Source organism: Sparus aurata, chromosome 20 (assembly GCF_900880675.1).
Source record: "Sparus aurata chromosome 20, fSpaAur1.1, whole genome shotgun sequence".
Classification (NCBI taxonomy): Eukaryota; Metazoa; Chordata; class Actinopteri; order Spariformes; family Sparidae; genus Sparus; species Sparus aurata.
The window spans coordinates 14,312,354-14,330,933 of record NC_044206.1 but is presented as its reverse complement, the minus strand read 5'-3'; the positions used below and the strand labels follow the sequence as shown (position 1 = coordinate 14,330,933).

At 40.8% G+C, this 18,580-nt stretch overlaps 1 protein-coding gene across 1 annotated transcript; it reads right to left on the bottom strand.

Moving 5' to 3' along the window:
- Positions 1 to 225: 225 nt before the first annotated feature.
- On the bottom strand, positions 226 to 15,456 carry LOC115571309 (alpha-tectorin-like). Its single transcript, XM_030400659.1, has 25 exons — positions 15,385 to 15,456; positions 15,223 to 15,246; positions 12,863 to 12,978; positions 12,400 to 12,678; positions 12,192 to 12,290; positions 11,883 to 12,048; positions 11,257 to 11,657; positions 10,585 to 11,161; positions 9,907 to 10,490; positions 9,146 to 9,698; positions 8,445 to 9,043; positions 7,943 to 8,100; positions 7,377 to 7,777; positions 7,054 to 7,250; positions 5,443 to 5,838; positions 5,051 to 5,334; positions 4,680 to 4,957; positions 4,461 to 4,580; positions 4,052 to 4,236; positions 3,785 to 3,945; positions 3,001 to 3,252; positions 2,739 to 2,898; positions 2,538 to 2,643; positions 1,820 to 1,849; positions 226 to 1,567 (listed from the first exon to the last, which is right to left on the bottom strand). The coding sequence occupies exons 1-25, from the start codon at positions 15,428 to 15,430 to the stop codon at positions 1,476 to 1,478; spliced, it is 6,264 nt and encodes a 2,087-aa protein (XP_030256519.1). The 5' UTR covers positions 15,431 to 15,456; the 3' UTR covers positions 226 to 1,475.
- Positions 15,457 to 18,580: the final 3,124 nt, after the last annotated feature.

Below are 18,580 nucleotides of genomic sequence, written 5' to 3'. Positions count from 1 at the left end.
TTATGTTTTTACAATGAGCTACTGTAGTCTTTTCTAAGATGTTTGATATCAGTGTGGGCAGTTATAGGGCAGTAAAGATTGCCTTGATTTGACCTGGATTCCCAGGTACAAACAATTCTTTATCGTGCTGGAAGAGAAGGCCAACCAACTAGACTTAATAACAGAGGTTTTTATTGTTTTATTGTCCCAGAGGAGAACACTTCCTGAAAAGAGTCAAAGAAATGATTATCAGTGTGTCTGAAATATTTTACTGCACCTGTACGCAATATTCTTAATGTTTGCACATACAAATACAATGAAATAATCGCTGATCACAGAGAACAATGACAGTATGTTAAACAGGGTTTTTAGGATGATTAAGATCAGCTATATTCAAAGGATGAGATTTCTTTTTTCATTGATTCATAGCACTAAGACACAGCACAGAGACTCCTCTGACTGTCGTTCAGTTTTGTATAGTCTCACACTACGGATTACTTCTGGCTCTCCTTTGCATCAACAGTGACATGTGATACTTTCACCTGATAGATGTGGTGGTATTGCTTTTATTTTGGTGGTCCACTTCCCCATGTTTCTATACTGTATATATCTGCTGGTTAAAGACACAGCATTCAGTGCAATGTTGTTAATTGTTTCCCAAAGCCTGAGATGACGTCCTCAAATTTCTTGCTTCATCCACAATACAAAGGTATTCAGTTTATTGTCATAGAGGGGTAACTAAAACAATACTGAAAAAATTCACATTTAGGAAGCAGGAATCACAGAATTTAGTTTGTTTCTTAAAAAAAATACTCAGACTGATCAATTACGGTAATTGTCAGATTGTCAAATGTTCATCCTTATTCGCTTTAATATGCAGATCAGGCAGGAATGGGAAGCTCTAAAAAAGGCTTATTATGAAAGACTTGCATGCATAAAAATACTTCTTATATGAGAGATTGAGATTTAATGATTAGATTCACCACAACTTTATTTAATGCAACCCTTATACAAAAAAACAGGAAAACACTGGACAAGTACATGTCAAATAGAAATGCCAAGTGATTTGCTGAGGATTCATATTTCACCAGTTAATTACTGAATTAATCATTTTCATCTTAAGTGTTTTATATTATCAGTAATGATATTGATTTAATGCTGATAAAAATCATTGCAAAAGCCAAGAGGATACAAATCATGAACATAGATACAAAAAAAGTGTGTGTGCAGCGAGTTCAGTGAAAACATAGCCAAATATATTTTGATCCAATGCTGCCCTCTAATGTTTAAAGAAGAAACCACCGCAACACAAGTCAAGACCTCTCACAGGAAACAAAATCAAGAACCAGTCACAAGATGTATCATCAAATATTCTGTAAAATATAAACTTTTTTTGTCCTGCACCCTGACTGGAAAAAGGTGTCTCATTCCAGCTTTTTGTGATGAAATATGTGAATTTTCATCTGTTCACTCTTTCGTGCCTATCTTTGCTCCCTCTAGGTCAGAGCTTGGGCAGTCAGTAAACTGACCACCAGTGTCATCATGGAGGTCAACAGGCCAGAAGCACCACTCACTCTCATCCTTCCATCTGCAAGAGAACAACCAAGTTGTGAGTGCATTACTTCCATGCACAGTGTATATATGTTCTTTACAAATCACATAAATCAATATTTCCTTGCAAAAGCCCTTCAACAAAGATATTTTTGCTCAAAAACATCACATAATGTGACACAAGTAAAACACTGAATAGAAATATCTTTAATAAATATCTAATATTTTCACTTGAAAATCTCTTGACACTCAATGTTGTTGCACGTTTGAGTGTGTTGTTTTCACTTACATTTTGTCCCAATGTCTGTCCACATGGTTTCTGAAAAAAAGATATTCAAAGTGATCAGTAACTATGTTCATAGGTAGAGACCTTACATATAAATGAGCAGAGTCAGACTTGTTTGTAGCTGCAGGGACACCTTTAAGTGGTGAATATTAATGGTTTAATCCGTCCCTCAAACAATCGAACGCAAGCCCGCCACTGCCCACCTGCAGCCAATCAGTATTTCCACTAGGTGAGGGTTGCAATCCTACACACAAATTGAGCTGGAAAAAATAGGCTGAGGCTGCACAGAAAGCTGCCAGAGCCAGGATAAAATGGAGCTGCTGCTTGCTGTAGGGACAGCTAACAGCAACTAGGGGAAAACGGTCTGTTACAAGTCTGTGTCCTCTTTCGACCCCTGGCACCACACTGTGGCAAAACTGCTTGTTTTTGTTATTTGTTATAACATCTTTGACCGATGACGTTCTGATTACTCACACAGTCGTGAACAGCTCCTGTTGGAGGAGAATCCAGGGAGCACAATTTCTTGCTGTATTGTCCAGCCGCCCACAATTTTTCATTTACAGTGTATATACCGTATTTCTGAATTAGATTGTGGGGCAGCTGGGGCAGCAATGTATTTTTAGGTTACCTAGTGCCACCCCCATAGATCTGCCCCGATTACATAAGATGTATCGGTCAAGCTCTTTTTAATCAGAAAAAGTACAAAAGTTCTGAGTGTTACCTCTGTCATGTTGCCTTAGGACTAGTGGTCCCAGCGAGATGTCCGTAGTGGCGTGGTAGGAGGATACATCCCTCTCAACTCGCCTGAGGTGGCCTGGGTAACAATGCTGTAGAAAAACAACATTAGAGGCTTCTTTCCAAGCGTCTGTTGATAATCTCTCCAATCTTGCCAAAACACACACACAAACATCGTCCAACTTACAGCTGAGCAGTTGTTGTTTCTCAAGAGACACAGGTGGACCTGGCAGTGCAGGTAGATGGTTGAGAAGTTGGTGAAGGTGAACATTCTGAAAGAGAATCGGGCCGCGGTGGAGATGCCGTTCTGAATCAGCTCTACTGTGCCATCTGCAGGATTAGGACACCTGGAATACATGGAAAGTTGTAGAAATTACGATGTTATCAGGAGGACAATGATTTGCTTTCAGGCAGTCAAGACCATGGTGAAGGTACTATAGCTCATTTACTCCTCAGTAATGAGATCCCAGCGGACAGGGTAGCCTGCAACATTGACTGGCGTGGCCCAACAGCAGTCCAGAATGGTGGAGATCTGCTGTGCATCGACTCCTTCTGTCCGCACCTCCACATACAACCTCTGGTCAATTTCCATGTCTATGTTCCCATTACTGGTCAGTGGGAAGCGGAAGCCGGCATCCTGGTAGGGGATCATTCTCATGTGATACTGTCCAAGGCCAGAGGGAAGCTTCTTCCTCACAATGCTAAGAAAAAACATGAAAAAATTTATGCACTTGATAGGAAATAATTCAAAGGCAGGTTTTTCAAAATTTACAAGCTCAAGAAATAGGCATGGATTATGATGTACCAGTTTTGCAGTGACTAGAATTTACTGCTGGCCAGAGTCTCACCAAGAATTTTTGACTCACTCACATTTTACCCACAGAACAGAAACAGGCTGCCCTTAATTTCTTGTTGTATTGTCGGTTTTAAATGGTATGATTACTGGTGCAGTAGGCAGGTGGTGGGCAATTATGAAAACACCTGTTTTCAATGAGGACAATGATCTTTGTCATTGTCATTACCGGCATCATCACGGTGCACCAGTGCCATCGAAAAGTACTCAAAAAAAAACCTGAGGTGCAGGTGTAGCAATGTGAAATCTATATATTGAAACCCTTCTATCAATATGTAGATGTTCACTTTAAAAAGGACTGTGGGAGTTTTTATTTAGTTTATCAACACCTAAGTCAAAAACTGATCTAATAAAAAATGCAAAGAAGAAGGTATTGTCACCTCTCCACAGGGTTGATGCCCACAGCCATAGACAGGGCCTGGGTTAGAGGGTATTCACAGCAGAAACGCAGATGAATATTCCTCTGGCGGCTGATTAGACCTTGATGGGGGTCCACATCACCTTGGATGGTGTTCTCATACATGAAATGGGTTCCGTTACTCTTAAAATTGATGTGACAAATCGTGTAAGTTGATTGTAATCTTCTTAAAAGGAACATTCAGATCTTAAGTCTTATTCAGTCTGTGTTGATAGTCTATGGGCTGTACCTTGAGAACTGTCCCACACAGCTGGTCATCATTGTTAAAATGGAAGATCAGTCGTCCGTCCTGAAGAGTCCCGCTGCAGGAGTCCTCCCGGAGATGAAGAGCACCAAGGTGGAAGCCAGCCTCAAACAGCTGGCAGCGCGACACTGACATGGTGCCTGAACTACTGACACAAGTGATGGACGAGTCTATGAAAGAGAAATTATGTGTGACAACGAAATAAGTTTGTAAAGGTGGACAGAAGCATTTGTAATATATGACACAAGCTTAAAAAGGGAGATAATGTTACAAGCAAGTGGATCACATTGTTCTGTAATGTTGTGTGCTTGAGCAATATCTACAACTCATCATGTACATAACTGGTGTCACTTCAGCTGAAAAAAAAGAAGCTGTTAAGAGTATCTGCCCTCACCATAGCTTTCGTTGTTAGGTCGGTGGTGGTGCTCATCACAGAAGCAGCCGTAAACACCATCTTTCTCACCACACCACTCGTACTCTGTGCAGTTGAGCTGTTCACAGGGGTCTGACTCAGCTATGGAAACAGTGTGGAAAGGATGAGACAAGGACAGATAAGTCACAGGAATTTTTTTTCACGTACATTATTTTGTCAATTAGTCAAGAGAAAACATACCACACTGCAAAGCTGAGCGCCAATCTGTGATGTTCAGCCCCAAAACAGAGCAGGTTCTCTCATAGGCTGCGACGGCAGAGCACAGCATGCCATTGGCTGGAGTGTAGAGGCAGAGGTCGTAGACGCAGGAGGTGAAAAAAGGCTGAGGGTCAGAGTGCAGGTGACAGTCACTGAATGGACCGCTGGTGTTGGTGATTACGCTACAGAGCTCAGAGTATTCGCTCATGAAGGGACAGTCGTTCAGCCCATCGCCCCTGTCATCATCTGTGGATCCACATCTGGAAAAGACAAAAGTTTAACACTGGGGCAGACAATTTTTCCTTGGCCTCCACAAGCTCAATAAAACTATAGGTAATATTACATTAGCTCACCCTGGTTGGCTCGTGGGTGCCTTCCAGCTGCGTCCGAAGTCATTGTCATTTTGTGCTGATGTGCCATTGGGCAAGACTTTATCATCTGCTGGGTCATTGTTGAAGTTTCCACACATCCCTGTGACTCTGTTTTGATGGTTTTGGTGCAGTCTGACCACTAAAGTGCTCCGGCCGTCAAACTGGACTATCAAGTCAGTGGCTTTGACCACTGTGTAGCTTCCCTGCCTTTCTACCTGAGCAGAGCTTCCTGCAGTGGTTGGAAGAGACACATCACTTCCATTCACCTGGAGAGATGAGATATTGGAGAGCAATGGAGAACAAGTTAGGAGGAGTGTAGTTTGCTATGTTTAGATGTAGAAAGTTTGTAATCTTGAGAGTAATTAAAAGTTTACCTGTACTCTTTTGTTGGGTCCAAGCCTGATGTATGCACTCTCTGGTGGATCTGAGATGTATATATCGACTGCTGATACAAACGACACACGGTTGTTGCCACGGTGATTATTGGTGGCAATTACCTGAAACTGTGTCTCATTGGAGCCTTGGCTCACACTCTCAGTAATGATGTAAGAGCATGTGCCCTGGAAGTGAGCCACTGCCCCATCAAAGGTGATGTAGTGTGGGTCCCCCCACACAGTGCATGTAGACATTGCATTGAAACAGCCCAATTGGCCATTTCTGATGGTGCACTCCTGTTCAGGAGCACAAGACGCAGCAGAGCAGCGCAGGTCATTGGGAGCGTGGCACTCACATCGCTGGGAGCATCCCTCTGTCCAGAACGACTCACCAGCCTGCAACATGTAAGAAGAAGAGATGCACGAAAAATTATTAAAGTGATCATATGCGACAATAAATGAGCCAAACAACTGCAGAGGGAAAAAGGGAAGGTGATAATGAAATGTCTATCACATTTTTGCAGTCATGTAATCCTCCTGTAAATTTAATGTTAATCAACAGTCACATAGCGACATTGTTTGGAACCGTTCACAGGGTTCAAATTCTTTCCTGCCAAGCTGTCACTTAGTCTTGTAACTCCTGTTTTAGAAAGAAAAGAATGGATGTAAGAGACATCACTAATATATTTAAAACAATGAATAAAACGGAAAAAGAAAATGCATGTAAGAACTGATTGGAAGCCCAATGGTGTGGTATGAATGTGTTAAAAAACAACTAAAGGGTTATCCACCCTTCAGTTTTGCAACATAAGAGTGGCTGCAAAGAAATGTAGCAGGCGCGGCCTTATTACTACGTAATGTGAGACTCTTTGGTAATGGGCACTGGCAAACCAAAGCTCAGTATGGCATTGATAGGGCTGGTCAGAGATAATCAGCTTTCTGCACTGGAAATACTGGAAGTCTGGTGGTGCTTGAACAATCAGCACCTTTATGACTCGACTATGTAGTTATACGCTCTCATTTGCCCCTAAAAATAGATGTAGCTGAAATGGAATGATAATTTACCACCATTGCTTATGAATAAAGATTACAACCTACTGTAATCTCTTTCTGCCAGTTGCTAAATAGAGCAGGATAAAAAATGTATGGCAGATCCTAATTAAAACTTATAACTAAACTAGAACATGTCCTTTGTTTTGAATTTCCATTAATGGGATAGTTATTAATGTCGATAATTGTGAATATCCTTACTGTATGACTTAAAAAGGTTGATAAAGCAGATTAATTTTGATTTAACACAAATGGGGATTCTGTCATTTAAAGAGTTAAAGCATATTTGGGTTATTATCAGGATAGTATTGGAAATCACAATTTGTTTTGGCCAGGACATCATGTGCCAACAAGAATTTATGAGATTATAAAAGTGGCAGATTAAAGGGGACATCAGGATTCTAACATCTATGATATAGGAGAACTGCATAATGAAATTGATTAAAATGAATTGGTTTTCTGTATGTGTAAAGACTAATATTATAATACAAATGATCAGATAAACTTTTTGTTTATAGTTAAATAAATCTTATTTGAATAATTTACAGGTATATGACTTACATTGTAGTAGAAGCCATCATATAGGCACCCACATCTTTCAACAGGGACACAGTTTGTCCCACTCCTCACAAAGCCTTCGTCACAGAAACATCCCTCAGAGCACACCTGCTCACAGGTGGCATCAATGCTGCTGGCACAGGTGTGGCCACAGTCAGTACCACACAGCTCATAATGGCTGTTGGCTGGACAGTCGAGTCCTTAATAAGTGAGAAAACAAATGGTGGATCAAAGAGACTTATAAGTTTTGATTTTAAAACACTTATTTGTTAGATTCTTAGGCTGTTTGCATGATAAATAAACAACACATTGAGTGGTTGGCTTACTGCAGGGGCTGTTCTGCCTCCAAGGGTAGATTCGAACATTAGCAGATTGACAGGCACTGACATATGCCTGGATGTCCCTGCACAGAAGATCTAGGCCACGATTTCCAGACACACAAACATCAAACACACAGTCATTGAAATATGGTGCTGCGTCCACCTGCTCGTGGCAGAAGCTGAAGGGGCCGTCAGCTGCTTGAATCACTGCACACTCTGTTCTAGCTGGAAGCTCATTGGTACATTGTGGACAGGAGGAACCACACCCTTCACTGCAGGTGTAGTTTCCTGCCACCTTCCAAGATGTCCCAAACTCATCTGGAGTGGAAACCGTCATTCCAGATGGGGTCTGGAACTCATCACTCCGATTTCCATTGAAGTTTCCACAAAGTCCACAGGTCTGACCACTATTGATGAGATAGTAATTAGAAGAAGATTCAGTGTTATTAATCAGATTAAAAATTGTATCTGTTAGTCCATCAGATTTGATTTATGTGTTACCCTTTGTACAGGTTAGTGCTACTGGAAGTGGTTCATGCATGACTAACAAGCTATAATTTAAGTTAATTAACCTGTAATTTGAAGGCACAGAGATAGACACTGTCATCGATCCATCGTAGGTGACACTCAGTCCAAAATCAGTGGTGACAAATGTGCGAGATCCACTTGCATAGACAGACACACGACCTCTATTCAAGAGGACTGGTAAATTTTGAGTGATTCCATTTACCTATAAAATTGGAAGAAAAAAAATGGGGGAAAAAAAACAAATACATTTCATCAGTATTTTATTGGACCGAGATCTATATTTAAGAGCTCAACACATTATATCACCATATATTAGCTGATATCATAAAGACAGATTTTTAAGAAGGATCCATTAAATCAAAACAAATATTAGTGATTTAGCTGAGTACAGCATAGGAAATTTCACTCTTTAAAATAAACGTATGTGTTCTTAGACCCACTAGTAAATAAGTTTGGGTTTTTTATCAGTAATCTATGGGCTTTGCAAAATTATGTATTTTTTAATATAAGGAGTATCACTAAAACTTCCAAAATGGTTTAACTCACCTCCACCATGCCACTGCGGCCCCTTGACATTTTAACTCGATAGCCCCACACATTCACATAAACTTCAGCTGTGATTGACACTGGCAACCCATTCCAAGGTTCATTCTTTGCCTCCACTGAAAATTGGTGGAGACCATCAGTGGTGTTACAAAGTTTTGACAGAACGTAGCGGCAGGTTCCCTGGAAGTCATAGGCCTTGCCATCAAAGGTGAGGTAGTGCGGGTCTCCAGAGGCAGAGCAGGTGCCATGACGGTTGGGATGACAGCCATATTCACCCTCCACCACACGGCAGGACTCCTGCGGACCACAGGAGTTGGGGATGCAGTGGACTACCCCAGTGGTACCATTACAGCTACACAGACTCTGGCATTCCTCACCATCCCAGAACTGTTCGCCACCTTGCCGATAACGCCCTTGGTGATAACATCCGCAGGCTGTTGGTGGCACACACTGGTTTCCATTGAGTACAAAGCCGTCATCACACTGGCAACCTTCCTGGCAGACATTGTCACAAGTGAAAGGAAAGGAGAGGCTGGGGCAGGCAGAAGGACAGGTGGTTCCACAGAGTTGATAGTGGCTGTTTACTGGGCAGGTTTGCTCTAGAGAAAGAAAGAAAAGGAGAGAACAAAGAAATCTATTTAGCAAAATCATTGGATTTATTTATGTCAAAATCACCTACACCACAGGTGCAAAGTACTTACCACAGTCAGTTGCATTCCTCCACTGTCCTAGGGAAACGCCCCTCTGTTGACACATCATTGCATAATCTCGGAGGACCTCGCATAGCGTTGATGCTGGATCTCTAGAGGTCCTTATGATCTCCACACATGTATCCACATGCTGCTGTGGGTCCACAGTGGCCCAACATGGGACAAATGGCCCGTGCGGAGAGCCAAGAATGCCACAGTACTCACTAGAATTGTAATTTGTGGTAGAATTATTATTTACACTTTCAACACAGTGTGCAGCCAGGGAGCCATCTCGCCAACTGTCCCCAAACACCTGAGAGCTGTTGACCAGGATGCCATTGGGTGTGCGGAAATCGTCATGTGGGTGACCATTGTAATTACCACAGAGACCACCTAGAGAGCCATTGTAGATACCAGGTGCAGTGACACGCACAAAGTGAGGCCAAACAGTCTGCACAGTTACACCAAAAGAGGTGCGAAGGGTGATACCGTGTATGCTGCTGTGGTAGATTTGGATTCGATTGGAGGCTGAGCTGAATGGTAGTCTGATCCGCTGACTGTCAACCTAAAGGGTCATTTAAACAGGTAGTGTCAGATTTACAAGGTAACATTTTCATCTTTCACTGCAAATTTTTTTTTTTTTCTTTGAGGCAGGGTTGTTTTTGTTATGTAAAACACGACTGCAACATGCATGATAGAAATTGTAATTTTTTTTTTGTAAAAGCTTGTGTCTGCACAGTTTTTGTAACATCAGTTCTGTTTTAGTCATTTACCTCAACGTTGCTGCCGCCTGTCATCTCAATTGACACGTGTGTTCCCTCTGCCTCAAACTTAAGCAACCGGGTGAAACCCTGCTGACCTCTTGGCACTTTTTCTGTGGAGACCATAAAGTGTGGGTGACCAGACAATCCCATCACTTTGGCGAGGGTCAATCGACATGCCCCAGGATACTGGTATGTCAGTCCATCAAATGTGTGATATGACCCTGGGCCTCTGATCCAGCATGATGCATAGCTGTTGGGTCTGCAACCTCTTTCTCCTTCCTCCACTTTGCATGATTCAAGCGGACCACAACCATGGGAGTGACAGGTCATGGAGCCATGACTGCAGCTACAACGTCTTCCACAGTCCTCATCTAGTATTACAGTTTCTCCAGAGCGGTAGTAGCGACCCTCGAAGCTGCAGCCACACTCTGAAAGAGGGACACACACCCCAGCACTAAGGGTGTAGCCAGCATTACAGATGCAGCTCTCCTGGGCAGGGAGAGGGCAGTTCTGGGTAGAATTGGGGTTAACACAGGTAGCTGGACATCCTGTGCCCTGGGGCTCAAAGTGGCTGTTGGCTGGACAGGGGATTTCTAGAAGAAAAAATGACATTGATCTTGACATCAAAGATATTTTATTTTACCCAAAGGATTTTTTGAAATTATGTTGATTGAATGACAGACATACCACAAAAGCCTTGTCTCCTCCAGCTTGGTAGCTGTACACCATTCTGTTGACACTGACTTGCATAAGCATTTAGGGCTTGACACAGGATAGGCTGGTACCCTCTTGCTAAACACAGATCAAACACACAGTTCTCCACAAAAGCCTCTGGGGGAAGTTGTTGATGGCAAGCAGCAAAAGGTCCAGCAGTGCTCCGGAGGATACCACAATGGTCAGTATTACTGTATAAAGCTGTCTGATCTGCAGTGCAGGCAGCACAGGCCAGACCTCCACATCTGACCCCACAACCAGGCTCATCATCCCCTGTCGCTTGCCAGCTGTTGGCAAAATCGACATCAGAACTCACAACCTCGCCCTGACGGGTTCGGAAGTCATCCTGACGAATACCATTGAAGTTTCCACAGAGGCCACATGTTGCATTCTGGTAGTTGGTGGTCACACTGATCCTGACATAGTGATTTGTGTCATAGGATACCTCCAAGCCAAAGTCAGTGCTGACGATGACAGAAAAACCTGACTCATACACCTGGACAGTTCCGTTGCTTAGGGAGATTGGAGTAGCTGCGAAGTTGCCGTTAACCTGTAAACACACCAGCAAGCAAAGATTAAAAAATAAATAAAATGAAAAAACAGTAGCTAAATAAAAATTATTTAGGCTCACTCCTTAATGCTAACCTTAGCCACACCACGACGTCCCTTGACAAGCTCAATGGTTTCGTTATAGACATACACTTTGACCAGTCGTGTCCAGGAAACATGAGTGCTGCCCCGGTGCTCGTTCTTGCCCTCTACTCTGTAGTACGGCAGTCCTAGACCACATTGCTCAGAGAGAACGTAAGTGCAGGTGCCCTGGAAGTGAAACACTGTGCCATCAAAGGTATAGTAATGTGGATCACCACTTATGGTGCAGGTGCGTCTCTGCACTGTCTGGCATGAGAACTGAAAGGCACTTGGCCGGCAGATTTGGGAAAATGAGCAGGGTTGGTTTTGACACTGCAGGCCCGCTGAGGTGCAGGTGCACTTTTGCACACAGTTTCTGTCTTTCCAGAATGAATCACCTAGCTGCAAGTTTTGACCTTTGAAGAAAATGAAAAAAAGAATTACTCAGATGGCATTGAATTCAGATTCTAATACCATTGAACCATATTCTGAGGAACTTTGTTTATCTTTATACTAAACAGTTTGGGCAATGAAATGCACATAAGGTCCCCAGCTGCCTTGAAACTAGGACGCTGTATGGTCAGGGTCAATCTTAACTTTGTAGGACATCATGATTCCTGACCATCTAGTTTTGGCCTTACCATTAAAGGTGCATCCTCTTTGTCCATGGTCTATTCGGAAAGCCCAGCGACCGGGTACATTGACATTGCTGGTTAGGCGGAATCTTGAATTACTGCCTGTAGCAGTGTTTGAGAACGATCCAGGGATTGAGAAATGGTGAGTAGAGTTGACTGTGTCATATCCAGCCTGGAAATACATGTCACATATATAACATTAATTTTGTGCTTTTGTATTTTTACATAGCCATTACTACATGTGGATTCAAGTAAGGCATGTCAACTTTAAAACATGTTATGTGGTCCACTGAATGTAATTTTAATGGTTCTGACCTGCACTTGGTGTCTAGTTGTTAAGGCTATTGTCCCATAGTTCATCAGCACGAACGAGTACTGGCCACCAGAGATCAAGACTGCTTGGACCGTTGTTTGCTGAAAAAAATCAGCTTGTGTTTTTTAAATAAATATAGATAATGTGAATATGATAATAGGTCAGATACATAATCATATGTATTTTCACATTTGGAACAAGATGACTTACTGTCCCAGAGGTTGGATAGTACGCCACTTCATACCATGTTGCAACAAAGACCCAGTTGGCATTGAAGTTCAACCCTGGGAAGTACCCATTAATGTCTCGTGTGGCTTGTTGGAGAACACTGCCGCTGGTGTATTGGTTGTAGAAGACCTGACCATTTCCTCTGTTGTCTAAATCTGTCCACAGTGGAGCGATGACATTTCTGGAGCCATACAATGGAAATCTTTGAGGTATGTAACTTCTCCATGGCCTGTCAAAGGTCAGGTGTCCATTGTGGTTCATCTGGAAATAAATCAAACAAATCTTACTAAAAAAGAATAAGAAGGCATCATTGAAAGACGTGGACAATTGTATGTTGGCAAATATCAACATATTTATGGCAAAAAGAAAATTATAACTGTATTATATCAGTATTTTTGTGGAATTATGGGAATTGTTTCAGTTGACTGAAATTATTATTACATACGTAAATTTGATTATACGACTGTCCAAAATAAACAAATGGCCGCTGCAGGGAAATTTGAGGAGAACTTCCATCGTCTGATCTTGAGCTTGCTGTTCCAGATATTGGGTAGAGGTGTCCTAGAAAGAACAATAGATGTATTATTAAATTATAGAATGGCCACACTGGACAACTGTTGTACAGCTGATGTGTTTTTAACATTTAACATTTCTAGATCAACACAAATAATCATTAATATCCATTTTTGACCCAATATACCAAAGTCTGCTTTTTGCATTATTTGTGTTTGGGGACTGTTTTACTCTAGCATATTGAGCAACCAGGAAAGGCACAGTAGGATTGTCGGCAATGTAGCTGAAGATATTATTTTGGCTGAGTGTCACAGTACACAGCAACTGTTGGTTACAGGTACAACAAATACAAAGTGGACCACAGAATTCATGTACCGGAGTTATGTGCTCTCTGATTATAGTCACTTGGTTATTTGTTTACATATCCTTCATGCATGCAAAATCATTATGATTCAACATTTTTTTTCAAAATTCAATGAAATTTGATTTTACATAAGTTGCAGCTAATAAGCTATCTTCTGTTCAAAGCTACTAATTTCTCCAATCAAACAAACAATCCTACAACAATGGTATTGGCCATAACTCGTAATAACTGCTTTGATTTTATGACTGTAAAATGACTGTATGACAAGCCTGTTCAGAGTATAAAACAATGAAATTTAAAGCTGCACGCAGCGATGAATGGGCCCTCACAGTCCACGCGCCTCAGGGCATGGTGCTGTCAGGGCGTGCCACATTACCGGCCCCATTGCCTGATTATTGTATACACATCTCTTAACTGTCTGTGTTGCAGACAGTGCAGGAAGGGATTAAATGTCATTTCCTGTGTCCAACATGTGGCGCTGTGACTATGACTGTATATTGGCCTATGTGTTCAGGGCTGGACTCTTATCAAACATGTGAAGTTTGGTCCAGATAGGAATGAGGAAGTTGTTCCTTTATGATTTGGTGGCCTGCTCCTGCCAGTATTAAATAATGTACGCTGAAGTCAGAAGAACTCTCTGCAATGTACATAAAAACGAAATGGTCTACAGATGAAAAATCCCTCAAACGAATTTATGACATAGTATTGATGCATGGAGGTATTCAGGGCGACATAGTATATATGTGTGATGAATTTAGTGTACATGGGAAATTGTATGTTGAAGTTAAAAGGACTTGATGCTTTATGGCAAAGCATGAAAACGGATGGCACCATGACACCCACAATGTTTGACATAGGCAAAAGCTTTTGAGAACTTTTCATATTCAATGTTTGAAGATGATACTGAGTGAATTGGAAGTCTGTGGTGTTCAATCTGTAGGTGGAGTTTGTTAGAGTATGAGGCATGGCCATGGATCAAAATGGGGGTGAAATGGGAACTTTGAATCAAAATGTCTTACTTCCTGTTGGAGTGAGAGTTTGGTATCCCAATGTTTTTTGTATGTGTGGTCATGATACATATGCATACCGAATGTCATTGATGCATGTGCATGTAGGAGACGGGGCTTGGATTTTTAATATTCCAGGGGGCGCTATAGAGTCCCCTAGTAACACCTTTCGTCAGTTATCGTCAGGAGGGCATGGGCAATAATTGTACCAAGTTTCATGTTAATCCGACCTACTGATGTGGAGATATAAAATACTTGAATTTAAAGAGCGCCACCGAGTGGTAATCACCCAAAATTTTGCACAGAGTGTCGGGGGCTCAGGGGGAAGTAGTAACCTGTATTTCATGTCATTGGGACACACCAATGTGGAGATATGCAACACTTCCTGTTTGGAACGAAATCTGCAGGAAGTTGTTATTTAATAACTTTAGTATTGTTTGAAATGTCAAAATTCTTTAAAAAAAAATTTGTCAGGAGGGTCCACAGATGATGTGTGCAAAGTTTCGTGCATATTGGTGGGAACACCTGGGAGGAGTTGGAAATAGTAGGTTTGCGAAATTTTGCAAATTAGCAAAAAAAAAACGGAGGCGGAAATGGGCGTGGCCTATATCAGGAGATTCAGCAGAATTGACTGAACTCGTGGATATAGGGTTTTTGAATGTGCAATAAAGTATATGGGAGTTATAAGGCAAAACACACCTTCCTTGATTATAGTGCCACCTAGTGGTGGAAATTCACAACGACAATAGATTATACAATTTTTCGGCAGGTGTGACCTATATCCCAAGTTTGGTGAGTTTTTGTTCAGGCAGTGAAAAATGCGATCATTTGGGACAAAAAAGTCATCACTACAAAAACAATAGGGGCCTCGCAGGTCAAGACCTGCTCGGGCCCTAACAAGTTATCTACCAGTCAACTTACCTTGAGTCTGAGAAGTCACCGTATCTATGAAAACAACCGTGAAAAAATATAATTGAGAACAATTCAGTACAAAATTCTGACACTGCTAACAAAAATGAACAAAAGTCAGTTCATGAATTAATGAAAATGAGTCAAAAACGAATTAATTGATTAAATACTTACCTATCACACCCAAAAGCAGCACAGGCAACAAGAATTGACTAGCCATTCTCAAAGGCTTACAATTCAAACCTGCTGACAAAATATAACAAAATAAGTTCCCAAATAAAACAAAATAAAACATATAAAACCAGAAGGGCATTCAGTTCATCATAGTTCCGCCAATATACCCAGCAGTCCCCTTTAATCGCTTTCAATTTTAAACTGTAACTGTTTTACTTTAAATTAGCTCACCAGATCCAGGACCCGCATCAAAATTATACTCACTCATGGTTATTAGCCACTTAAACAAGCCTGATTTTTATTTTCTATCAAGAGCCAGATATCATTTCCTGAGAAATTAACAAAAATGTGGAAAGACACCCTATCTTACAGTGAGAAGTGAGACATGAGAAAGTGTGGGAAGAAATTCTTGAATATGTCCCGGATCTGCACCAAAACTAAAATGGTGTCTATTCTGGGCTTAGACCCATCCTCCATTTAAGTTTAGAGGGAATCGGATCAGTAGTTTTGTGTAATGCTGCTGACGAGCCAACCGACCAACAAATTGAAATGGGTGGAAAAAACATAAAGTCCTTGGGGGAGGTAACACCAAAAACACCCAATTAAACTAGTAAAGCACCACCCCACTTAAATAATCCTATAAATTGGTTTGGTTTAAAAATACGTATCAAGCTTTAAATGCATGTTGATCCAGATATGCATAGTAGAGCAGTAGTAGTAGTTGTAGTAGTAGTTGGCATACATGTGCAACAATTATTGATCAGTGAAGTGCAATCATTTCTAAGAAAATGGCACAGGTTGTTTTAAGCAATATCTTGCACTGTCAAAAAAAAAAATGCTCTGCAGCTGAATCCAGATCTGCAACAACAACAAATCACTTGTTCTTTTGCTCTGCCTCATCTTTTAATAAGTCATAATAGTTTAATAGGTTGTTACAGTATACAGCGCATCACTTTCATCCGGCTGACTGAGCAAACAGGGCTGTAAGCCTCACCTATGTGTCTGAAATAACAATGAAAAAGAAAGTGTTGACTGTCACATAAAGTTTTATGCTATCCGTGATATGAATTGCTGTATTAAAGGTAAATTACTTCAGCTGCAGTTCTTTGTGCAGCACGATTGTGTAACTGGATGAATACAATTTTCAATATATGAATATAATCCAGTTTAAAATAAGAACCACTTATCTAGGAAATCCCATCACTATGCATCACAGAATTTTGAAAAAAAAATGTCTCATGCGTAAAGATAAATTAATTACCTGTTCATATGTGCTTCTTTTGTTCGTTTATCTCTTGTGAATGTGAAGATGTAGGGGTGCAGCAAGGTTTTTAAACAGTAAAGGCTGGCTCATTCCCAGCGATCCCTGGTCTGACCAGTTACCGGCAGTCACATGGATAAAGTTAAATTGCTTCCTCGTAACAAGTGAACCTGACATACCATTGTGTATGCAGATCAGAATGTGTTCAGCAGGAACAAAGAGGAGGTGTAATATTCCAACAAATTAAGTAGTTCGAACGCTATTTAAGTGCCAAGGTTTCACTCCAAAAGGGTATTTATGAACATTTCACCCAGCAACATTGTTCACAATTGTAGAAAAGCATGAACTAACTTCTGCTGCCAGTTGGGCAGATCACCTTTGAAGACACCTGTTGAATATTTATCTTATTAAATGTATTAGAATAACAAAAGGAAAATATTAGCTTGACATTGTATTTCTCTTTTCAGTGTTAACTGCTGAGATTGTATAACTTGATCTTTGTTTTAAGTAAGTATCTCCACCATAGATATTTTGCTTTCATTCTCAAATGTTTGTTAGTTATCAGGATATCTCAAAAATGCTGAAAGGACTGGTTTTGGTTATGTCACAAATGGCATCCGAATAGTTTTTATTTTCATTTTCACACGTTTTGAGATATCAATCTCAGAGATTGCTGCCTACTTCCCGGAACCATGCGGGTCAATGGAATTCTCCCAACATTGAAACATTAATTCAAAAACTCTTCAGCCCACAATAGACTCCATTAACTTGCGGTGTGGATCTGGATAGGGTCTATGTGTATAAAGTTCAATTGCTTCCTCATAACAAGTGAACCAGACAATTCACTGTGTATGAAGATCAGAATGGGTTCAGCAGGAACGAAGAGGAGGTGTGGTATACTTACAATTTAAGATGTTCGAATGCTATTTAAGTGTCAAGGTTTTCACTCCAAAAGTGTATTTTTTAACATTCATTAACCCTGCAACATTGTTCACAGTTGTAGAAAAGCATGAACTAACTTCTGCTGCCAGTTGGGCAGATCACCTTTGAAGACACCTGTTGAATATTTATCTTATTAAATGTATTAGAATAACAAAAGGAAAATAATAGCTTGACACTGTATTTCTCTTTTCAGTGTTAACTGCTGAGATTTTATAACTTGATCTTTGTTTTAAGTAAGTATCTCAGCCATAGATGTTTTGCTTTCATTCTCAAATGTTTGTTAGTTGTCAGGATATCTCAAAAATGCTGAAAGGACTGGTTTTGGTTATGTCACAAGTGGCATCTGAGTAGTGTTTATTTTCATTTTCACACGTTTTGAGATATCAATCTCAGAGATTGCTGCCTACTTCCCGGAACCATGCGGGTCAATGGAATTCTCCCAACATTGAAAAATAAATTCAAAAACTCTTCAGCCCACAATAGACTCCATTAACTTGCGGTGTGGATCTGGATAGGGTCTACATGTATAAAGTTCAATTGCTTCCTCATAACAAGTGAACCAAACAATTCACTGTGTATGAAGATCAGAATGGGTTCAGCAGGAACGAAGAGGAGGTGTGATATACTTACAATTTAAGATGTTCGAATGCTATTTAAGTGTCAAAGTTTTCACTCCAAAAGTGTATTTATTAACATCCATTAACCCTGCAACATTGTTCACAGTTGTAGAAAAATGACACAGGTCCACCAGGCTGTCTTGTCCAAAGCAAACTATTCTGAGGCGTTTTAGAAGCCGGCGCTCCTGTCAAGATGAGTGTTTGTGTGATTAGGGCGTAAAAACTTCCTTATCAATGTGAGCACTTTCTCTTCCAAGTGCTGTTGCTTTGTTTCTGTTTTGTTTCAGTTTGAAAGGTCAAGAATTGTTTGCCTTATTGGTTGATTTCAAATAATACAGTGGCTTGCAAAAAGATTTATAAAGAAATGTTATTACTA

Coding starts and splice junctions, on each gene's coding strand:
- LOC115571309 (XM_030400659.1), bottom strand. CDS start 15,430: ATGGCTAGTCAATTCTTGTTGCCTGTGCTGCTTTTGGGTGTGATAG. Junction 10,491..10,584: donor GAGGAGACAAGGCTTTTGTG/GTATGTCTGTCA, acceptor TTTTTCTTCTAG/AAATCCCCTGTCCAGCCAAC. Junction 7,251..7,376: donor GAGGCAGAACAGCCCCTGCA/GTAAGCCAACCA, acceptor TCACTTATTAAG/GACTCGACTGTCCAGCCAAC.